At 43.4% G+C, this 23,945-nt stretch overlaps 2 protein-coding genes across 5 annotated transcripts; one reads left to right on the forward strand and one right to left on the reverse strand.

Annotated features, from left to right (window-relative positions):
- The first annotated feature begins 262 nt into the window (after positions 1-262).
- myh7ba (myosin, heavy chain 7B, cardiac muscle, beta a) lies at positions 263-13,630 on the forward strand. Of its 4 annotated transcripts, none has more exons than XM_028405594.1 (44): positions 263-303; positions 1,039-1,163; positions 1,580-1,683; positions 1,770-1,913; positions 2,102-2,258; positions 2,344-2,371; positions 2,616-2,712; positions 3,251-3,274; positions 3,349-3,441; positions 3,540-3,603; positions 3,689-3,787; positions 3,871-3,974; positions 4,052-4,190; positions 4,292-4,410; positions 4,686-4,835; positions 4,986-5,156; positions 5,243-5,422; positions 5,518-5,650; positions 5,732-5,808; positions 6,097-6,184; positions 6,259-6,376; positions 6,455-6,578; positions 6,777-6,913; positions 8,098-8,353; positions 8,430-8,672; positions 8,764-8,940; positions 9,043-9,188; positions 9,284-9,374; positions 9,455-9,844; positions 9,921-10,047; positions 10,136-10,254; positions 10,348-10,544; positions 10,631-10,814; positions 10,897-11,062; positions 11,145-11,269; positions 11,361-11,476; positions 11,566-11,758; positions 11,853-12,056; positions 12,143-12,268; positions 12,471-12,641; positions 12,718-12,822; positions 12,903-12,998; positions 13,136-13,270; positions 13,516-13,630. In XM_028405594.1, the coding sequence occupies exons 2-44, from the start codon at positions 1,067-1,069 to the stop codon at positions 13,525-13,527; spliced, it is 5,826 nt and encodes a 1,941-aa protein (XP_028261395.1). In that variant the 5' UTR covers positions 263-303; positions 1,039-1,066; the 3' UTR covers positions 13,528-13,630. The 4 variants fall into 4 exon arrangements, with proteins under 4 accessions (XP_028261395.1, XP_028261393.1, XP_028261394.1 ...); XM_028405592.1 differs by lacking the exon at positions 263-303 and adding an exon at positions 662-715 and having other exon boundaries at positions 1,002-1,163; XM_028405593.1 differs by lacking the exon at positions 263-303 and adding an exon at positions 697-715.
- Positions 13,631-15,121: 1,491 nt separating this feature from the next.
- On the reverse strand, positions 15,122-23,545 carry trpc4apa (transient receptor potential cation channel, subfamily C, member 4 associated protein a). The gene is made up of 18 exons (XM_028405596.1): positions 23,397-23,545; positions 22,243-22,371; positions 22,038-22,154; positions 21,879-21,936; positions 20,400-20,455; positions 20,141-20,269; positions 19,509-19,710; positions 19,229-19,414; positions 18,999-19,141; positions 18,790-18,921; positions 18,644-18,702; positions 18,380-18,565; positions 18,142-18,232; positions 17,900-18,040; positions 17,719-17,830; positions 17,305-17,417; positions 17,014-17,220; positions 15,122-16,224 (listed from the first exon to the last, which is right to left on the reverse strand). The coding sequence occupies exons 1-18, from the start codon at positions 23,520-23,522 to the stop codon at positions 16,087-16,089; spliced, it is 2,325 nt and encodes a 774-aa protein (XP_028261397.1). The 5' UTR covers positions 23,523-23,545; the 3' UTR covers positions 15,122-16,086.
- Between the last annotated feature and the right edge of the window lie 400 nt (positions 23,546-23,945).

Here is a 23,945-nt window from a genome sequence, read left to right on the forward strand (position 1 = left end):
AAAAAATAAGACTAAATGTATAACATGAAGAAGTTGCTCCATGTTTATCAGTTTAAAACTCATATGAGGCAGGTTATTGTGTGGAGCCAGGAGCCAGGCTCCATGTTTCTCTCTATTAATATAATGTTGTGTATTTATAGTAGCATGTTTAATGCCACACAGCTCCTGAAATAATCTCTTCTAAGGTTGCATCCTCTGTGGCCACACACAATAGCAAACATCCCTGGCAGCACTCAATAACACAAAGGCAGCAGGGCTCTTACTTAGAGGCCCACAGGAGTTCACAGCATCAAGGGGGTTCATGTGAGTAAAATAAAATCCACATTTTTACATGTGTGTTTGGAACTAATGGCTGTAATGTTATTTTTCTGCTTTGCTTCTCTACCCTTCACAATGTATGGGCTGAAATAATTCCCCCCTGCTGGGATGCTCCTAATGCAACCCTCTCCCACTCCCTCGCAGTGTGTACAGTGCATAAAATAACTGGGATACAAAAATAGCCGGCTTGAGTTTAGCGCAATGACAAAAACGTAGCTTTCCTTTTGTGTCAATTGAGACAGGCGCTCAGCACCAATAGGCATCGGAGGAGGTGGCATATGCTAATAAGGGACAAATGTCCACTGACCGTGACCTTGAGGAGCACAGTATAAATGAGGGCACATCTCAGTAAGCTGTTATTTCGTTGTTGTAGTCCTGAGGTCAGTGGACAACTTTGGTAGGTTGATCATTACGCATTCCGCAAGGCTGGCTGCCCTTTGAAGAGTCTGAGTCTTCATTTTACTCTCAGCAGTGAAGTAACACAGTTTACCTTGCTGGCACGTGTCCGTTAATGCGTTTATTGTCATTTGCTGATAGTGGATTTGGGCTCTTTTGCGCACAAGCAGAAGTATTTTTTTCTGCCCGTATTGTTTCATCCATAATGGAAGTGTGAAGTAACACAAACTGCTCTAACAAGTAACACCTGCTGATCCTAACGAAAACATGTGTTTTCTTACCAAAAGGAGTCCCACAAGTCGTCTCTCTCACTGCTGCCTCCAGTTTTCGGGGCCGCCGAGGAGTTGCCACCATGTCGCGCTTTGACGTGAAGGAGTTTGGAGAGGCTGCGCCGTTTTTACGCAAATCTGACCTGGAGCTGCTGGCGGCGCAAACCATCGCCTTTGACGGTAGGCTTAATATGGAGACTTAAAAGAAGCTATTCCTTTCATGTGAGAAAGGAATAGCCTTAGATGTTATAAAATCTGATGTGACTGTGCTTTAGTTTTTACTGCATTTGAGTTTAAAATTTTAAATAATAAAGAAAAGCATAGATAATGTTAATTTCCTGGAGATAATTATGCTGAAAAAAATGACACATCACCTTAATGTCTCAGTTACTTAACATAATTTATTTTTGTTGTTTTTAAGTAAAATAAAATGGTTTTGTTAACCGTTTATGAAAAAAATAGGATTATAAAATGGTTTACATTACATTACAAAATAGAGTTACAGAAAAAAATTGCGTGCCAGATTTTTGACTTCGACATATTTACTGTTTTCCAAATCCTCCTGCTAAATGCTCATCCCTGTGGTGTGCTGTTAGGAAAGAAGCGAGCCTGGATTCCTGATGAAAAAGAGGCCTACATTGAGATTGAGATCAAGGAGCTCAGCGGTGACAAAGTCATTGTTGAGACCAAAGATGGAAGGGTAAGTTCACACACAAATACTTATTGACACACATCACCATATCACCACAGCCCTCCTCCTCCTCATGTCCGCCTGCATCCCCCTAGACCCTGACAGTGAAGGACTGTGACATCCAGCAGATGAATCCTCCTAAGTATGACATGATCGAAGACATGGCCATGCTGACACACCTCAACGAGGCCTCTGTGCTGTACAACCTGCGCAGACGCTATGCTGCCTGGATGATCTATGTGAGTGTCTGGAGTATGGTGACATGGTACTTCCCCTGTCCCATGGTTCCATAAGAGCCCAGATTACACAGATTCAATTACAGAGATCAACTGTGAGCTTGGGCAATGTCAACCTGTCAGTAGCGAGATGGTTTTAGGTGAGGCATCACAGTAAATGAATCCTGTGTCATGTCCTCCTGTTTCCTCAGACGTACTCCGGCCTCTTCTGTGTGACAGTCAATCCATACAAATGGCTGCCTGTCTACACTGCTCCTGTGGTCGCTGCCTACAAGGGCAAACGCCGCTCTGAGGCGCCGCCACACATCTACTCCATTGCAGACAATGCCTACAATGACATGTTGCGCAGTGAGTACAAGCACACATTTAACAAGACTGTATACATAATAATACTAATTCCAAACATGAACACTAATTCTTTTCTTTTCTCCAGATCGAGAAAATCAGTCCATGCTCATCACGTACGTATCAACTTCTTTTTTTTTGCTTCAAACTTGAACTTAAAAGAAACATAGTAACTATATGAGCCATCTAACATGTAGACATGCACACACACAGTAGCTTTAAAGATTAATTTTTTTTCCCTAACGTTTCCTCCAAATTCATTTTTTCTTCTTTCCCTCTTGTGTGCTTTTAGCAGTCTTGTGATCATTTTTGATTGTACCCATTGTATGTACACTTTGTTATTTTTTTACACTCCTATAGCGGAGAATCCGGTGCTGGCAAAACTGTCAACACGAAACGTGTCATTCAGTATTTTGCCATTGTGGCAGCTCTTGGGGAAACACCTGCCAAAAAAGGAGTAAGGCTGATGTGGCAACCCATATTTTTCTTCCCCACCTTTTCCTTTTTTTCTGCTATATTTTATTTTTATTCACTTCATTTTTTTTGGTCCCAGGAATCCTTCAGTGTATTCCCTTTAAACCATTTTCCTCATTTGTCAAAATGGTGAATGTGAGAACTGATTACATTCATGTCTGAGTCTTCACCCTCATGTGTTGTGTAGCCATCTCCAGCCATGAGTGTTTTTTTTCCCCATTCCTATGTTTTTTTATGGCTCCAAATTTTTGTTTTGCATTATTTTTCCCTTTGCTTTGTTTATAGCCTTTTGATTTTTCTATGTTGTTTGATGCTCATTTTTCCTCTTCCTTTTCCCCCTGCGTTCACCCTCATATAAAACAAGATGGCCATTGTTTTTTGGGTTTTTTTCCACCACAGCTTTAACAACCAGTTTCTAATGTTCCGGCTGGTCGTGGTGTTCCCTTTTGACTGTAAAGCATTATTCAGACACACTTTTAATGAAATGACAATCACATGCTTCTCACCTTTGTCTTTTGCAGCAAGGTCCTGCCACTAAAACAGGGGTGAGTTTAACAATAATTAAATATTAAAACCAATGTGAGTTTTTTTTTTTCATTTTACCTCTGCGCTCTCTCAGGGTACTCTGGAGGATCAGATCATCGAGGCAAACCCTGCCATGGAGGCGTTCGGTAACGCCAAAACGCTAAGGAATGACAACTCATCCCGATTTGTGAGCACCAGAATAATTCCCTCTATCTATAAAGATATCAACAAAGTGTTGATATTTTTGTTTGGATAGTGACCTGTATTCTGGTCCCCCTTATGCAGGGGAAGTTTATCAGGATCCACTTTGGTCCTACTGGCAAACTGGCCTCAGCTGATATTGACATATGTGAGTATAAATGCACCACAGAACCTTAAACGTGCATTTCTTTAATGTTTGATCTGAACATGCCACACCATTCACTGCCCTTCAGACCTCTTGGAGAAATCCAGAGTGATATTTCAGCAGCCTGGTGAGAGGAGCTACCACATCTACTACCAGATCATGTCGCAGAAGAAACCAGAACTCTTAGGTTTGATGTTTAGATATTTTTAAGATGCCATCTACTGCACTTGCAGAACTGCAACATAAGGTGGTACAATCTTTGTGTTCCAGACATGCTGCTGGTCTCCTCAAATCCATACGACTATCACTTCTGCTCCCAGGGTGTGACCACAGTGGAGAATTTGGATGATGGACAGGAGCTGATGGCCACTGATGTGAGAGCTTTTGTCTGCAACAGGGAGTGGAGAGATGGAGCACAGTGATATTAAGTTTCTCTGCCTCTCTCTCTCAGCATGCCATGGACATCCTGGGCTTTCTTCCCGATGAGAAGTATGGCTGCTATAAAATAGTTGGAGCCATCATGCACTTTGGCAACATGAAATTCAAGCAGAAGCAGCGAGAGGAGCAGGCGGAGGCTGATGGCACTGAAAGTAAGAATCACTGTGTGCCAAGCGGCGGCACATATTTTCTGAAAGAGCTACAGGTGTAAAAGTGAGTTTCACCCTTTCTTTCATTATACTTTAATGACCAGGTGCAGACAAGGCCTCCTACCTGATGGGAGTCAGTTCAGCTGACCTCATCAAAGGCCTCCTCCATCCGAGAGTGAAGGTGGGGAACGAGTATGTGGTGAAGGGACAAAATGTCGAGCAGGTGAGGAGGTGTATTAATGGTTTCAGATCAGTTCACATCAGTGTGATGTGATACAGTGTATAAAAGCTGTGTGCTGTGTGAAAGGATAAAAATTCACCTCACACTTCATTCTGAGGACTGAGCATGCAGATGAGGGGCGAGCTTCTTCATCCTCAGTCGATCAATACACTGGCCTTTTCCACACACTCGCACTACAGACTGGTCCCTAAGCAACAGAGGTCTTCATGCGAATGACAGCTGTGTTCCTTCTGTGTGTTTCTGCGTGGGTGCTGAAGGTTACCTATGCCGTCGGTGCTCTGGCCAAAGCCACATATGACCGCATGTTCAAATGGCTTGTGGGACGCATCAATCGAACCCTGTACACCTCCCTGCCTCGCCAGTACTTCATAGGAGTCCTGGACATTGCCGGCTTTGAGATCTTTGAAGTAAGTCATCAATAGTGGAATTAATCAGCAGGGCAGCTGTGTGTGTCTCCTCTCCTTTTCTTTACTGCTCAGAATGTGAATGAATGAATGTGAGGCAACAGCAACATATTGTTATCATTGTTGAGTGCTTCCTCTCCCTCTTCACTGCAGCTCAACAGCTTCGAGCAGCTCTGCATCAATTTCACAAATGAGAAACTGCAACAGTTTTTCAACCACCACATGTTCATCCTGGAGCAAGAGGAGTATAAGAGGGAGGGTATCGATTGGACCTTCATAGACTTCGGGCTGGACCTCCAGGCTTGTATTGACCTCATCGAAAAGGTAAAGAGAGAGCAGTGCTTATAAATGACCTCAACTTGATTCCCACTGACATTTAGTGATTAATTAACACACTGTTTTCCCTACAGCCGCTGGGCATCATGTCCATCCTTGAAGAGGAGTGCATGTTCCCAAAGGCCACAGACAACAGCTTTAAAGCTAAGATGTATGATAATCACCTTGGCAAGTCACCTAATTTTCAAAAACCAAGACCAGACAAGAAGCGCAAGTACGAGGCACATTTTGAGCTGGTTCACTATGCAGGAGTGGTAAGTGTGTTCTACATGGGCTTATGGAAATATAATCCTGCATAGCATTCACTGACTGTCTTATTACATGCATGCAATGTCTTTGTTTCAAACAGGTTCCCTACAATATCATTGGCTGGTTAGACAAAAACAAAGACCCACTAAACGAGACAGTAGTGGCATGTTTCCAGAAGTCCTCCAACAAGCTGCTAGCTTGTCTGTACGAGAACTACATCGGCTCAGACTCAGGTACAACAAGGGAGGACCGTGCAAGACAGCAGTGATTCTGTAAAGTGTCCACATTAATCACTCCTCTGATTTCTCTTGCAGCCTCTGAACACAAGATTGGAGGCAAGGAAAAGAGGAAGAAGGCAGCCTCTTTCCAGACAGTGTCTCAGCTTCACAAGGTGAGACAGACACTCTACAGCTGCTTAAAGAAATGTGTAAGTCAACATGTTGTGTCTTTTGGATTTTGTGAGACACAGATGACATTTTTGGACAGCTGGGATGGAAACAGTTAAGACTTGCAGTGATGTTTAGGGCAATGATGACATGAACATCACTTTAAGTCTGTGCTGGCTCCTCCCTCCTTTACGTCAAGGACCTAACATGTGAGCAACAGAGTATATTTTTATTGTATTGTGACTTAATTGAATAGCCAGTGTGTTTTTATTCACGTGTCCTTTCTCCTGCAGGAAAATCTGAATAAGCTGATGACCAACCTGCGCAGCACCCAGCCCCACTTTGTCCGCTGCATCATCCCTAATGAGACCAAGACTCCAGGTAACCTGCGGTATAAGCATCATATATCACCTGGAGTTAAAGAACTGGGCCCGTCTGACAATTTCTCTGCTCAGGGATCATGGATGCATTTCTGGTGTTGCACCAGCTGCGATGCAATGGTGTGCTGGAAGGCATCAGGATCTGCAGAAAGGGTTTCCCCAACCGAATCCTCTATGCTGAGTTCAAACGGCGGTACGACAAGCACTCATTTAGGATGATAAATATTACAGCATTGACACTAATTGTCTCCCTTTTACTCAATGTGTTCAGCTATCGCATCCTGAATCCACATGCCATCCCAGATGATACGTTTGTGGACAGCAGAAAGGCTGTGGAGAAGCTGCTGGCTTCTCTGGACATCGACCACAGCCAGTATAGATTTGGACACACAAAGGTAAGAGTGCACTATGTAGGGGCGATGATGGGATGTGAAACAAATACTGTACCTGCACAATAACATTTCGCAACTTTGCAACTTTACCTAAAATAATATGATCTCTACTGCTAAAATTTGAGAACATGACTGTACGTATTTTATTTTTACTCTACACTTTCACTTGTGCTGTCTTTCTTTTCTCTTGGCTTCCTGTAGGTGTTCTTTAAAGCTGGCCTGCTGGGTCACCTCGAGGAGCTGAGGGACGAGCGCTTGGCCAAAGTCCTGACGTTGTTGCAGGCAGCCGCTCGTGGGAAAATCATGAGGATGGAGCTGCTGAGGATGATGGAAAGAAGGTAAAAATACTTTTTTTTAGTGAAAGAATATAAATGTGTTTTTGATGCCAAGTCTTTGAGCTCTACCTCGCAGAGAGGGTAAGACGTGCAAACAATAAAGATCACCGGCACCAGTTGCTTTTCTGAACAGGTTTAATAACAACACGCTCAGCCATGAGCCTCCCAGCTGATGACACACTATACCTTATCATTCACTCCCTTGCTTAAAAATGTGTGGCATGCAAGGGCAGTGTTATTGGTGTGTGTGAGGCGTGTGCGTGCCCTTGTATGGTTACAAGGCATGTGTGTGGCCCTGCTGTTAATAAGGGCCCCTTCCCTCTCTCACACACATACTCAGGTCTCTGGCTATTCTCTCCCTTTGGTCTCTCTCTAAATTAAACAATGTGGTCGGTGTCCTCAGAGCCAGGTGGCGACATATGTCAAGTGGCAGCTGCTCAGGCCCTCCCTAAAAATATAACCCCCGGCCCCCTCCCTGGATGCCCAGTGGCCCCTGGCCCCTTTTGTCCACGGCGCCTGTACTTCTAAGTGAGTGCATTGATGGGATATGTGGCGGGTGACAGAGGATTAAAGCCAACCATTGGACAGAGGACTTTAGTTATAAATAAATAAACACAAACGCTCACCTTTGAGAGGCACTCAGCATGGAGTCATGTCAAAAATGCAATCAGCTCCCCCACCCTCATTCAGTCACCTCCCATCCAGGCGTGCTCGCTCAGACCCTCTAAACACTGACAAGAAGTCCTTGACTAATCTGCTCCGGGTCCGTATTTAGGGCTGTGAGACACCATCCTGCTGAGACTAAATCAATCTGGTAACTCTGTTTGGCCACAGTCATGAAACATCAAAAGCAGCATTAGGTGTATGATTTCATGTGGCATCCTGCTGCGTATGATTAGATAGAGAGGACTGCATGTGTTGCAAGATTAGTGCCAAAAAACAAACACCAAGGAGAGGTCAATAAAAAAATAAACAGGGAAGTCCAGAATAAATCCTTCTGACCTACTTACTCTGAACTTCACTGGTTTAAAATTGAAGCTTTGAACTAGACCTATGACGCATGGTTTATATCTTGTTAACATCTGAAGAACTTAACATATGTATCCATTATGTTATGTAATGTATCCAACTATTTGTACTGTTCATGGATTATTTTCCTCTTATACATTCTTTCTTACTGTTTTCAGGGATGCTCTAATGATCATCCAGTGGAACATCCGGGCCTTCAATGCTGTCAAGCACTGGCCCTGGATGAAGCTCTTCTTTAAAATAAAGCCTCTCCTGAAGAGTGCTGCTACAGAGAAAGAACTAGCCTCCCTGAAGGAGGAGTTGGCCAAGCTGAAGGAGGCTCTGGAGAAATCTGAAGTCAAGAGGAAAGAGCTGGAGGAGAGGCAGGTCAGCCTGATCCAAGAGAAGAATGACCTATCCCTACAGCTGCAAGCAGTAAGTGTCTCCTGATGTGCAGCATCAACACAATCAGCTTGTATGTGGTGATCATCACACGATTTTTGCTTTATAGGAGCAAGACAATCTCGCAGATGCTGAGGATCGCTGTGATCTGCTCATCAAAACTAAGATCCAGCTGGAGGCCAAGGTCAAGGAAATCATGGAACGGCTGGAGGACGAGGAGGAGATGAGCGCTACTGTGCTCGCTAAGAAGCGTAAGCTGGAAGATGAATGTGCCGAGCTGAAGAAGGACATAGATGATCTGGAGATCACCCTGGCTAAAGTAGAAAAGGAGAAACATGCCACTGAGAACAAGGTAAGCAAAGAGAAAGAGTAGTGGCAGAAAGCTGCCTCTATGGTGCTTGGTGCGACAGGAAGAATGTCATGTTTTCATCTTTTTGTGGCAGGTGAAAAACCTGATTGAGGAAATGGCAGCTCTGGATGAAACCATTCTGAAGCTGACCAAGGAGAAGAAGGCTCTTCAGGAGGCCCATCAGCAGACTCTGGATGACCTACAGGCAGAGGAAGACAAAGTCAACACTCTGACCAAAGCTCAAGCCAAACTGGAGCAACAAGTAGATGATGTGAGTTCAAGAGAAAGCACAATCAAAAATATATTGAAGCATCTTTGACTTGTTTCTATGTGTTCTCTGTTTAACTGGTTTCTATGCTCCTGTGGTGAACAGCTGGAAGGCTCTTTAGAACAAGAGAAAAAGCTGCGTATGGACCTGGAACGGGTCAAACGCAAGCTGGAGGGAGATCTGAAACTCTCCATGGAGTCTGTTATGGACCTGGAGAATGACAAGCAGCAGCTGGAAGAGAAGCTGAAAAAGTGAGATATATATCATATATCATATCATATATCCACAGATCAGTTCATTGTTTTCTTTTTAAGTTGCAATATTATTGATGCTTATTTTCTAACAGGAAGGACTTTGAGATGAATGAGATGAGCACAAGGATTGAAGATGAGCAATCCTTGGTCAATCAGCTTCAGAAGAAGATAAAGGAGCTGCAGGTGAAACTACTTTCTTCTCTTCAGCAGTACAGCAGCTATGAAGCATCATTACAATATAACTGACTGCTGCTTTTCTTCAGGCCCGAACAGAGGAGCTGGAGGAGGAGCTGGAGGCTGACAGGGCTTGCAGGGCTAAGGTAGAGAAGCAACGGGGTGATGTAGCTCGCGAGCTTGAGGAACTGAGCGAGCGTCTTGAGGAGTCTGGTGGCGCCACCTCGGCTCAAATTGAGATCAACAAGAAGAGAGAGACAGATATTCTGAAGCTGCGGCGAGACCTGGAGGAAGCCATGCTGCACCACGAGGCCACCACAGCAGGTCTGCGGAAGAAGCACGCCGACAGTGTCGCAGAGCTGAGTGAGCAGATTGACAGCCTGCAGAGAGTCAAACAGAAACTGGAGAAGGAGAGGAGCGAGGCCAAGATGGAGGTTGATGATCTGGCCTCAACTGTGGAGCAGCTCTCCAAAGGCAAGGTAGGCAGAAAAAACACACTGCACTCAAAGTACACACAAATTAGGTCGAAGCTTCACAATATTACATTTTCTACAGGCCTCTGCAGAGAAGACGTGTCGTCTCTATGAAGATCAAATGAACGAGGCTAAAGCCAAGGTGGAGGAGCTCCAGAGGCAGCTCAATGAAACTAACTCACACAGGGCCCGGGCTCAGGCTGAGAGCTGTAAGAGACTTTAACTTCATCAAACATCTCAGACACTGGTTTTCACAGAAGTATGACACACCTGCTTTTCCTCCCCGTCTACATGTAGCCGAGTTGAGCAGGAAGCTCGAGGAGCGGGAAGCCACGGTCTCCCAGCTCCAACGATCTAAGAACTCCTTCAGCCAGAATGTGGAGGAGCTCAAGAAGCAGCTTGAGGAGGAGAATAAGGTTAGTTGCATATCAAAGTGGCAGCAATTATCAAGTCCTGCATGTAATTTAACTGGAGGCACTACCCATGGGCTGATTCACTGATCTCTACAGGCCAAGAACGCCCTGGCCCATGCACTGCAGTCATCTCGACATGACTGTGACCTCCTCAGAGAGCAGTATGATGAAGAGCAGGAGGCCAAGGCTGAGCTGCAGAGAGCTCTGTCCAAAGCCAACGGAGAGGTGGCTCAGTGGAGGACTAAGTATGAAACTGATGCCATCCAGAGGACAGAGGAGCTGGAGGAGTCCAAGTGAGTGTGATGTGCTTCTAGAACTTACAGAATCTGATGGTGCACGGTGATTATATGAAGGTGTGACAATTTAATCCTCTCATTAGGAAGAAGCTGGCAGTACGTCTGCAGGAGGCTGAAGAAGCTGTGGAAGCTTCTAATGCCAAGTGCTCCTCCCTGGAGAAGACTAAACATCGGCTCCAGACAGAGATTGAGGACTTGGTGGTTGATCTGGAGCGTGCCAGTGCTGCAGCAGCTGCTCTGGACAAGAAGCAACGGAACTTTGACAAGGTACTGCGAATCTGATGACAGCTACTACAGTCAGGACATGGGTTTCACTTTCAGTTTACTCACGACTGACTTTTCTTTCCAGGTCCTGGCTGAGTGGAGGCAAAAGTGTGAAGAGTGCCAGGCAGAGCTGGAGACCTCTCAAAAAGAGTCTCGCAGCCTAAGCACAGAGCTCTTCAAGCTGAAGAACTCCTATGAAGAAACCCTGGAACACCTGGAGACCATCAAGAGGGAGAACAAAAACCTCCAAGGTACAGCTGACGTCACATAAACTGGATGTTTACATTAAAAGAAAGAGGTGAACTTAACTTTTTTCTATCTCTATTCCTCCAGAGGAAATCACTGACCTCTCAGATCAGATCAGTCAGGGAGCGAAGACCATCCACGAGCTGGAAAAAATGAAGAAGGGGCTGGAGATTGAGAAAAGTGAGATTCAAGCTGCTCTAGAGGAAGCTGAAGTAAGTGGTCTGCTGAGTCTCTCTCACTTCCTCTGTCTTTTAGTCTGTTCCTAACATGAAAATGTCTTCTTGCCGCTTCTGTCTGTCTCAGGGCACTCTGGAGCATGAAGAGAGCAAAACCCTTCGGATCCAGCTGGAGCTTAACCAGATCAAGGCTGATGTTGACAGGAAGCTGGCAGAGAAGGAAGAGGAAATCGACAACCTTCGGTCAGTTCTGCTCGTAATTCTCTTACATCAACCACATCACAAACACCATCCCTATCCTGCCATAATTTCTGTTTATGTTATCATTTTAGCCGGAACCACCAGAGAACTCTGGAGTCTATGCAGGCCACCCTGGATGCTGAGGCCAAGTCTCGCAGTGAGGCAGTACGCCTAAGGAAGAAAATGGAAGGCGACCTGAATGAGATGGAGGTGCAGCTGAATCATGCTAACAGACTGGCTTCAGAGTCCCAGAAACTTCTGAGAAACCTTCAGGTCCAAATCAAGGTGAGGCCACACCACGGCCAGTTGGCCAGTCGGCTCATCTGATTCATTGCACATATAGTTTGATCTTTTACCTGAATTTGATCTGTGACCACAGGATGTCCAGCTAGAGCTGGACGAGACCATTCACCAGAACGAGGAGCTGAAGGAACAGGTGGCTGTGACAGAGCGCCGAAACAATCTGCTCGCCTCTGAGGTGGAGGAGCTCAGGGCTCTGCTGGAGCAGAACGACCGAGCACGCAAGCTGGCTGAGCATGAGCTGCTCGAGGCCACTGAGAGGGTCAACCTGTTGCACTCTCAGGTAGGAAGTCACCCAGCATTCATCAAACTGAATCAAAATAAAGTCACAGAAAAAGTAAAGGCTTTAAACTGATGCTGTTGCTCCAGAACACTAGCCTGATAAACCAGAAGAAGAAGCTTGAGAATGATCTGTCCACACTGTCCAATGAGGTGGATGATGCTGTGCAGGAGTGCCGCAACGCAGAAGAGAAGGCCAAAAAGGCCATTACTGATGTAAGGACCTGAGTAAACAAAATACAACAAAATGTGTCAAGATTAAATATCATGAAGACTTCAAATGTATCTAATGGTATCTAATAATTTCAATTACTAATATCTTAAAAGTTGCATGTTTGAAGCTTCAGTGAGATTAGTTGATCACACAGATTTAACACAGATTACCTAAAGTTATTATTATTATTACCTGGATTCATAGGCAGCCATGATGGCAGAGGAGCTTAAGAAGGAGCAGGACACAAGTGCACACTTGGAGAGGATGAAGAAAAACATGGAGCAGACCATAAAGGACCTGCAGATGCGTCTGGATGAGGCTGAGCAGATCGCCCTCAAGGGCGGCAAGAAGCAGGTCCAGAAGCTGGAGGCCAGAGTAAGAGCTGAGACTAATTGAAGTTCAGTTCAGCCAGCAGCACAATATAATGCTCATATGCTTATCTCACTGATAGGTTAAAGAACTGGAGAATGAACTGGAATCTGAGCAAAAGAAGAGTCAGGAGTATCAGAAGGGTGTACGCAAGTTTGAAAGGAGAATCAAAGAGCTCTCCTACCAGGTAAACCACTGCTGTCTTTACACATAGAGCACAGAGTGCAACCTGAAAATGTGTTCCAAGCTCCCTGTGCTGTCTGTCAGGGTGAGGAAGACAAGAAGAACCTGGTCCGCATGCAAGAGCTCATCGACAAGCTGCAGGCCAAAGTGAAGAGTTACAAGAGACAGGCTGAGGAAGCAGTGAGTCCACTGTTTACACTTTGACTCATTGTATGATAAAGTGATGTCATCTTAGCCACACAAATAAGATATTTGAAATGAAGAGCCTTCATAAACCATAGAGGCCTCTATAAAAACGTCACTTTCTTTTTTTGCAGGAGGACCAGGCGAACACCAACCTGTCCAAATACAGGAAGCTCCAGCATGAGCTCGATGATGCAGAGGAGAGGGCTGACATGGCCGAGACACAGGTCACCAAGCTACGTGTGCGCACCCGCGACCAAGGTAGCAAGGTCAGTAAACAGTCCACAATACATTTGCCGTTACAGTATGCCAGAACAGAGCTCCATGACCTTTGAAAGTATTTATTAAAATTAGCCAACTGGCTTCATAGCAAGAGCTAATTTTAGAAGAGACTGGATGTAATCCTCCATTAAAGACAAACTCAAATAGCTCCATCATGTGATCATGTGTAGTTATTAGTAACACTGACACTGTGTATGTTGTTGCTAATAAACACCCGTCTCGTCCTTTTCAGTTCGCCGAATGATGGTGGTGAAGAAGAAAGCTGCCGCCAAGCATGCTCCAGTCAGCCAGCTGCAACAGCTGTGCACGACTGTAACGACACATTTAAATAAAGACCTTAAAAGATGGAATTTGTTTTGTTTTCCAGTGTCAATAAATGTGATAAATTCAAGAGAGACAGTCTAAAGAAGGATTTATTATATCATTAATTTGACAAACAGCTGTTAAATAAGAAAAATGAAATTCAATAGCATTAAAGGAGAAGCAAGAGGTTGAAGGTTAGTTACAGAAGTTATGGTAGAAACTAAAGTATAAAACCATCTTTGATGGTTTGAGAAAGTAAAAGTAAAGTGTGCAGATGAAACAAGTATGGTTATGTTGACATTATGCTTGAGATTTTACACTCACTTAAACATCTTCAAACCCTGGTGAGGTGAGATACAATCACATCTGATCAGAAAGAGCACCACGTGAGTGAGGGGGGGCTATGAACGTGTCTGACAAGGTCCTAATCGTGCAAAACATAAATCTACAGTTATAGTCAAAATACCAGGGATCTAAACTAAAATGCCAATTAGTATATGTTAGATGTTTTGGCCAAGAGAGTAACAATTCACTACTTTCTTTTTAAAACCAACGAACAAAAATCTAAGGCCTAGAACAGTAGAAGCATCACACCACATACAGCGTAACCGTAGATGACCAGTTCTCTTGTGCATCATACAGAAGGACCGCACTCTCAAAAACTCACATGACAAAGCTACAGAGGTCAGGGAGCAGTTTATACAGCTGCTCCACAGAGCACTCAACATTCATTCTCTGACTTCCATCATCAATGGACTCCTATCCTATGGACTCCCTTCTTGAAGTCAGAGTGATAGGAGTGATTGGAGTGATTATACACGATCAAAAAAACATAGCAGAAGTGATTTCTCAAAACCATTGTAATCTTTATGAGCTAATTTAAAGTATGTGCACACCCATCAAGTGATTTAAGACATGCTGAATAAAAGCTAGAAAACATCTCTAGTTAATCAGCTTTAAAGCAAATAAAAAAGGCTTCCAACGTGTAAAGTCTGTTTGTTTGCATCCAAAAGGCGGCATAGCACAAGTAACTCATGGCATCAGAGGCCCATCTGTAGAAATGCCCTTATACATTCACATGAACATGTGTTATGAGTTATGACATGCTGGGGGTAAATATGTACACCGTCATCATCATAGAAGGGGTTTGATCTGTCATCAGGATAAGTTATGAGGTAGCTGATTCATTTGTACTTATCTCAGGTTGGAGTCTGATTTAAGACAACAAATCATCTGTTCAGCTCTCCACCCTCTTTTCAGTGAACTCAGGTAGTGGACACATAGCGATGCTCATCTCCTTGTCTCAATCTGAAGTAAAATTGTGCCATGCAAAAACAGCCGTCAAATGCAAAGATTGTCATTGTCAGCTTTGTAAGTCAGAAATGCTAGATGACAGAAAGCAGTATAAGATGAACATGTCAGGCTGACAGCTAATTCGCATAAACTTAGCGAAGGGTCAAACAAAGTCTCATCTTAACACTAAAGCCTGCATAGTTTATTCTCTCCCAAAGCATCTCTCACAACATGGATACAAATTCTTTTACACAACAAAGATGTTTTAATGAACAAATGTGTTAAAATATAATAACAAAAACAATTTAACTGTGCAATGTTTTATTCTACAGTTTATCCAGAGCTAAAAGCCATTTGTTTTCAACAAGACAAAATAAATCATCAGGGGAAAAAATATGGAAAAAAGACAAGTCCCTGGGTGAAGCTTCTGAAGCCACAACAGAACGGATGGTTTTTAGGTGAGAGGAACCCCATGTGATATGTGAAACATGTCAGCTGGCCCTCAAGCTACTTAAATGTGCCGAGTAGAGCCAGAAAGCACCAATAGCCACCAAATAAAAACACTCCCACAGACAAGTTTAATGGAAATGCTTTTTTGAGAAGACCCTTACAAAAACTCCAAATGTCACCAGGCTCCCCTCAGGCAGTGGAGTGGCATGGAGCCAGCAGAGAACATGAAGGTAGTGCGAGAGTGAGGCTGGTGACTCCTGGCAGCCCTGTGACACATCGACCTGCACATTAGGGTGAAAGTTCACTCTGTGGTCATTTCCACAACAAGTCCATGTGAAACGAATCTTTTTTTAACATATAATTTGTTGAATCGTACATATTTTCAATAGAATTTTGTATATGTATATAAAAGGCTCTATTTGAATTTCACCTAAAGCAAACAACCAATGCAGGTGTCATTTTTCTAGGTCCTTTGTGTTTGTTACATGGCCAGTCTGGGGTGGGCATACAGGTTTTCCTCCTTTCAACAAGCAGATGGTAACTTTGCGAGAAGACAGAGAAGAGCCAGGTAAATTCCCTGTCGGCTTCTGTTAATGACAGCCTCCATGCGAAGGTACAGACAGAAAACAGGTGAGTCTTTACATCCAAAGCGCAGTCACAAAGCACCTGGATGGCTTAGCTCTGTGGAGTCATCACCAGCTTTAGACCTCCATCTGCCCGGTCCCATCCCCAGTGCACTGAGTGCACAGTCTGGAGGTCAATCTTCCAGCAGATCTCTGTCCAGATCCATGAAGGGCTCATCAATGTAGCTCGCTATGGCACACAGAGAAGTCCTATCTGAGCCCAGCAACACTGACACCGTCTCCTTCCAGTAGCTGAAGGGGATACAGGAACTCTGAGAGGAGGGAAACCAGAGAGCTATTAGAACGCGTCAAGTCTTCTTATGTAAGGGACTGGTTAGGGGGAAGAGTACCAGGTTACATGCTCAGAGGTCAGCCTTCTTTAGCAGCCTTCCAGAATGCCAACTAGATCAATGTCAACACTTGCATATCAGCAGTTGATAATGGCATTGTTTAACAATAAAAATAATCCTACAGTAAATAAGCATCCCCTCCACCTTGTGTTTGTTGGTACCAAAGAATAACATACAGATTTGCATAGACATTTTAAAACACTGTAAGACCTAGTGATGTTTCAGTAGCCATGACAGATATTTGTCACCACTTGGGGGCAGTAGGACAAGCAAAAACACAATGCTGACATCATCTCATGAAGTTGTTATGGTTTACACATCCATCGCACAAGGAAACAACATATTTGGCTACTGAATTTAACACTAAGTTTAACATTTAGTCTGCTGTCTGGGGCAGAGCAGATCATTTACAGTGGATTTTTGGTCATTCTCACCGACTGCTTCAGCAGAAAATATCGGCTACGGTTTTAGCTGGTTGTACTGGCTGTTATTTTTAACCCATCTGCTCTAGCATTGCTGTGACATAGCACTAAGTCTTGTTTTCCCAAGCATGCATGATTGCGATTTACTATTTGGAATGTCTTGAATGTGTGTGTGACAGAGAAACCACTAAACAGAAACAATAGATACGTAGAACTGACTGTGACTTGTTAATTGTATGCTATATTCAAGAATAAGGGCATTAACTGGCTGTAGAACTGTGTGACTCACATTCTCCAGACAAGTGCTGTCCTTGTCCTTGTTGAGGTAGTGGCGCTGCCAGAAGCGCAGTAAGTTGTGGAAGTTGTTGAGCAGACAGCCCGGGTACTTCTCAGCATACTCCTTCTCCCGCAGGGCGTTGAGGTAGAAGGGCAGTTTTGCCTTTCTTCTGGCCAGCATCAAAATGACCAAACTGGTGTTTAAACAGCTCACGTTCTCCTAAAAAAGAATGTCTCAGTGATAAGTACATTTTGACCACCAATAACACTGTCTTCCTTTGAACAAAAGGAAATGAAATCACACCTGTGTGAGTGTTTGTACATTGATGATGTTGATCAGCCGGAAAAGGAAGGACAGTCTGTTCTCCACTCGGGCCATGTAGGACAACAAGCAGCATTCAGAAAGTACCTCCACCACTGGTGAAAATACAACAGCATATGGCTTTTATGGCTGGGGTTATGCTCTCAAAATACTCATGTACAATAAGTAGTCCCTTGTTGGACTGGAACAGCGTTTCAGATTTAATGTGTTAATGTGGATGTAACCATTGCAGATGCACTTCACTCTATGATATGCAGCTGATTAATGATCAAACTGACTTTACTTACTTTAGCTCAGTCTCATTATTTAGTATCTAAACCTCGTAATCTGTCACTCATGATTAGCAGTGTTTATGTTATATAATAAAGTTGTCAACAACTTTTTAACCTTATTTACCTTTGATGTCCTCAGTCTGGCTCTCGAAGCGGTCTAATGACAGGACGATGCAGCGCACCAGCATGTTTGAGTCTACCAGAGAGCTGTTGATCTGCGTCAGAAAGGTCTGAAACTAAGAAAAAAAACCCACTATAATCATCATGAACTGTATTCAATAATTTTAAGGTGCACAATTATAGACCTTCTCTGGAGTGTTGACATATTTGTTAAATCTCTTGAAGGCATCTATGTTGAACTTCATGAGTTCTCCAAGCAGATCGAAGTAGCTCTGCAGGACATCTCGGGATGTACAACCGCTGTCAATGATGCAAAACAGGATGTGCTGTTGAGGGAAATCAAGACAAAAAGTGAGCTGTGTGAGATGTGTTCATGTGGTTCCTCTTCATGGGTGATGACAAAACCAATCAGCAGTTGTAGTTTTACCTCAAGCAGTCCCCTCTTCAGCAGGAACATTTGGTCTGCGTATGATGTGGCTCCTCTAAGGAAACTTTCCACTGCCCTCGCCTGCCAGAATCTATATACACACAAACAAAACAGGAATAAAAATCAGTAGAAGTACAAATCAACAGGCAGATCTTGAACCATCTTTTTAAAAATAACAGGCACCATGGTGCCACAGAAGGTAGACGTTTAACAATAGCTACATTTACATGACACCCACCTGAAATACGAGTCAGGAGGTTCCCTCTTCATGACAGTGAGGAGGCGTGTGAGAAGGCCCTTCTTCCCATCACACGCTAGACTTCTGTCTGTGTTGACAAGTGCTTCAACCTCTGGGATGTTAGCCTTCATAGATATGGCACTCAGTTCATTCAGTTCTTGTGTATTCAGGAGGAGATACTTGTTCCTGAAAGACAAGACAGTATTAAAAATACAGAAAACAAACTTTAAGAAGGACTGACAAACTAAATAAAAGGTCACTTACTCATGGTGATCACTGAAGCTCTGAAGTAGCCGCAAAAACTGGATTTTGAAGGATATTTCCTACATGATGAAAAAAAAGTCAATTGTCATTTTACAGGGGGATTTAATTGCCTTGAGCCAGATGACTTGAAGGTTAAAAGTTCTTACTGGACTGCAGTCGCAGTTCTCATTCTGGCCATGCACCACATGATTTGAAGCTGTGTACTTCCTCCAAATCAGCTTGTCAAACAGGTTATTGAGCCCCGGGATGAGACGGAACTCAGCCAGCATCTTGTGAACCTGTGAAGAGACACGATACAGAGGATCAGTGAAAAACTGTTTCTCTCATGAACACTGCTAGAGAAAAGCAAGAGTACCTGGTTCCTCTGTCTGCCCATTAGAAGGACACAGAGCACATAGAGCACTTCCACTTTATACATGATCTCATGGACAATCTTCATGGACTGAGGCAGGCGGTGTCTCAGAGGGCTGGTTGCCAGGGAGCTTTCATCTGAGGACTCTTAAGGTAGACAAAAAAACGTCTCTGTCAAAGTTCATAGTATATTAGCATTGTGAGGAAACGGTATCACAAGTGACATCCTCTTACCTGTACTGCTTTGCTCGGCCTCCTCAGTAGCCATTTGCATGAGAGCATCCAACACCAGAGCATTGTCCAGCCACGTGTACCAGTCCTCAAGCTCCTGCAGGAAGTTTGCTCCTGTGGCTTCAGAAACCTTTCTGGTGGCCAGCTTACACAGACGCTCAATGAATCCAGGGATGTTCATCAGGGTAACTGTTAGGAAACAAATGTTCAGTAGTCCTGGAACTACTCTGTTCTTGTGTAAAACCATAGATCACATTATATATGTTATATAAAGACAACATACCCTGGTTGACCTCTGCTCTTGATGGGCTAGCATTGCGCTTCTGCTGGGCATTTTTGGCTAACAGGGTGTGCTTGTCATCATTTCCCACGTCAGGTTCTGAGATGGTGACAGACAGGATGCGACAGAAGTTAGCCAGCTGTTGCTGGTCAAAGCTTTGGACCAGGCCTGATAGGTTGGGGATTCCCTCTAACTGGATCATCTCCTGAAAACACAAGTGTTCACTGTTAGCAGCAGCAGACAGAACTCAGACACGCAGCTTTTCATAAGGTTATGAGAGCTAATTTCATCTACTTCATTAGATTCATCTATCAGGGGCATCACAACAGTAATAATAGTAACCATACTCAATAATGGAAGACAATTAACTAACAGAGTAAAACACCAAAACAGTACTGTGCAATTATATGTGCAACTGATACCATAACTCTGTATAGTCTATTGTATTTTTATACTTGTATCTTTACAATTTATCTCGCTGCTCTTATCTCTGCCATTGCAACAAAGCAATTTCTCCACTGTAGGACTAATAAATTCTTAATCTTAATCAAATGCCAAGTCCTAGTATCCTAGTAGTTGGGCTGTTCTAATATGCTATGTGCATGCATGCTCATGCTGTGGATTCAATCTCTGACCTTTTTTACTCCAAGAATGTCTTCAATTAGTGTAGCAGTCTGTAGGAAGGTCTTCTTGTTGGTCATCAGGGTGAAAAGAAACAGAACAAAATCATCCCTCGCAGCCAGACTCTTTGTGACACCCTCTGTCTATCAAGTGAAAGAAGAACATTGAATGTTCATTAAATCATTCCCACATGTTACCCGCTTTCAGAAAATACAACAAAACAAAGTACAAAGTAAACACATTGCTGACATTATGATTGAAAAGGATACTTACACATATACAACAGTTGTAGAGAACACTAAGGCAGTCTTTGACCAAGTCATCATTCACTGTTGGTACAAAAGCACAAACTTAGTCTGCTCCAGTATTTTAAAAGTCAACGAGCCTCATGCAAGAAACCATATACAAACATTTTTCTACTATTTTTGTTTGTATCATATTCTCTTATTTTGTGAGCACCTATAGATTTGTGGGATTGACCAATGTTTTCTGAAGCTGGATCCATACTCCACGAGAACAGAGAACTCCCTCCCCCCTGCCGACGTTACACCCACAAAATGACGTAATTTTTCTCTTGGACCGCCTCGGACAAATGGCCCGGGAAAAACTTTTTCTTTCAAGGCTGTGATTGGTCGGAATTTATTGTGGGCGTGATGAATGTGGAGAAGCGCACGAGCTTCTTCAGGTGCAGAACACACAGACGGAAGGAGGAAGTACAACGACGATGGACACTTGGACAGTTTAGATGAGCAGCTGGCAAACAGCTCCTGGAAGGAGAAACACGGCGCACAGAGAGTGTCTGTCCAAAAAGGTGGTGAATTAATCCCAGTATTGATCACGGCGTTACAGTGGCTCGACGTGCACATTGAACACCGGGAGACGGGATGAATTATTGCAGACAGTCATCCACACGTTCACAGAATTAAACTCACACAGACCAGAGGTCTGCTACAGTCAGCTACACTGATCTTCTATCTATTGTCATACTGTCTTCCCTGAGCATTATCAGCTTGTTAGGCTCACAATTTGCAATACAATCGCATTTTCAACCTTTTGCGTGTGACGTGTGCTGCGTAGGAGGTTCCGTATGCACACACTTCTCGCGGAGTATGGTACCTCTGTGCCGAAACGAACTATTTTTTTTACTCTTACCACCCATGGAGCGAGTCCTCTGTTCTCTTGGAGTATGGAACAGCCTTAATATTTGCTCTTATTCAGGTTAAGAGCGGTTGAGTGCACTCTCAACATGAACCGCAAAGAAAAAAAGAGTTTTTGTCTTATGTTGAGAGTGCACTCAACATAGGACAAAAACTCTTTTTTTCTTTGCGGTTCCTGTAACGCCAGTACTGACACTCTAAAAGATTTCCTTTGATTGATTTGATTTAAATGTATTTTGATTTTACTGCTGCTGAGGTTCTTCTTTTCTTACCACCCTTTTGTGGCAGCATCTCTGAAACTGCTGACCCAAAGTTGGCAACACTTTTTTTATGTTGTTCAGTGGGTGTCACATATGCCAATGACAAACAATCAGCCCTGTACGTCCCATTTATGATCTAGTGAGATTCAACATTCAGCACACCTAGGTAAGCAGATATGGATTGTAAGAACGTTTGATGCAGCCAGAGCTGATTTCTTTCCATTAAAAGAAAAATAAAGGGACATTTAAGAGAATGTTGCTGCATGAGAGCAAATAATCACATAAAAATAACGTAACCAGCATCAGACATGCACACAGCTGAAAGTTCTACTTACTTTTGGGTTTTTTCTTCTGCATAGTTAGTGTGGGTCTCATCAGAATTTCCACAAGCAGCTTCAGAGAAACAGAAAAATTAGATTTTTTTATTCCTACTGAGCTTTGGCACCTGAGTCCAATAATAACAAAACATCAGGGACCGGGAATGTCTAACTCACATCGACTCCACCAAAGAGGTCAAAGGTGTACGTGTTGGGGAAGGTGGATTCCTGAGCAGTCTTCCTGTCCTCTGTAACAAAGGACATGGCCTCCATGGAGAGGTGGGATGATAATACCTGATAAAGAGCATTGTTCATATGTAACTTCCATGATTTAGATTCCTTAGTAAAACATTCTGCAATACTAATAGTGCTGTGCAGCTACCTTAAGAAAGCTGTGGGCGTGGGAGAGGTCACTGTTGGGGTTGCTGCTCTCATAGAGCTTTTGCAGAAGAGTAGGGATGCCATGCCACTTGGCACGTTTATCTCTCTCCAGAAGAAGGCGTCCTGGGAGCTATGATAAATAAATAGGTGCAACTTTAAATAGTGCAAGATACTAAAACTGTGAATTATGTATAGCTGCTTATTTTATTTTTCTGATGGTTTTCAAGCTTTAGAGATGTTTGAGAAAGCATAGTGTGAGCCATATAAATAACAACACTTACTGTCCACTTACTGGATATAAACATCCTAGTCTCAAATAGATCATCTTAACAGAAATAATGTGTACAACTTCTAATACAGCTTTGTTAGCAATCTGCGGCAAAATGCGACGTTCAAAGACTGCTGAGAACCAAAACAGTGGACGTAAACTATGGCCAGCACGACTTCGAAACAAGCTCAACAATATTGTTTGTTTGTTCTTCAGTTACAAATATTGTGTAGATGTGTGGAAACAAAAATAAACTGTGCAGAAACAGCTGTTGAGGCGCATCCATTTATGGAAACGATAGTTATTGTGGTTAGTGTGTCGTTACGTAACCAGCTGAGCTGCTCAGCTGGCTTAGCCAGCTAGCTGGCTAGGTGACGTTACCCTGTTTGCTAACATTAGCAAATGTTACTGGCGTAGATTACGACATTTAAGCACTTCCAAAATTAAACTGTCGATAATCCAGGAACGCCTGTAGAGTGGTAACAAGTAGAAACAACAACAGTCGCAAATACATTGATTTAAAAACAATTTATATCGTAGTTACTCTGACGAATTATGCTAAGCTAACGGGAAGCTAACAACAAAAGACCCACTTGAAGCGGAGCTCCTTTTATACACTAGCTGCAGTGAAAACGTCATTTGGTTTGTCAGTGAGCAAACACTCTCCAGAAGCCAGCTTTATAAACATTACAGATCTGCGTCCCGTGTACACCGCGTTATATTTTAGCCAAGTGTAAATCCAGAGCTGACAAGAGTCGGCTACATGCTCAGTTAAGTGTACCGGACAACGTCTACGTTTTCAGGCTTGACTCCAAGCGCAAGTCCCCGGTCTCAGCAAACCAACTTTCGGACGTCTTAACTGTCGAAAGACGTATTGTTTATCATACCTGTGTTCCTCTGCTGAAACCCTGACCAGTAATTTTACTGGCAGCAAACTTTGTGACGATGTTGCCGTTTAAATTTCTTCGCTTTCCTCTGGTACAAGGGACATTGGACCCCAGAAGCGTCGCCATTATTTCTTCTTCCTGGACTGAACTGTTGGGGCAGGAAGTGAAATGCTTTGATGAAATATTGGTGGTAATTAAGCGGCATCTGCTGGCAGAGAAGAGGATAGAATAATATATCATGTTCAACAACTCTACATTCGCACATTTACATCAATCTGTATCTACACACGCTGCACGGCAATCACAGTGAAAGAACACAAACAGATCAACACAAGTACAAAACAATAAAATCAGATTCCATCTAAAGATCAATAAGATAAAGTAAAAACAAAGTTACATACTGGCGTGAGACGTAAACTGCACTGTAACTAAAGGTACCGCTCTCTGTCTCCATGGTAACATGGCGCTATGGCTAAGCCGCTGGGATTCTTATTAAATAACCACGTCATAGAATGCAGTGAGTATCTGTTTCTAAATAAATTACATAAA

Source organism: Parambassis ranga, chromosome 5 (genome assembly GCF_900634625.1).
Source record: "Parambassis ranga chromosome 5, fParRan2.1, whole genome shotgun sequence".
NCBI lineage: Eukaryota > Metazoa > Chordata > Actinopteri > Ambassidae > Parambassis > Parambassis ranga.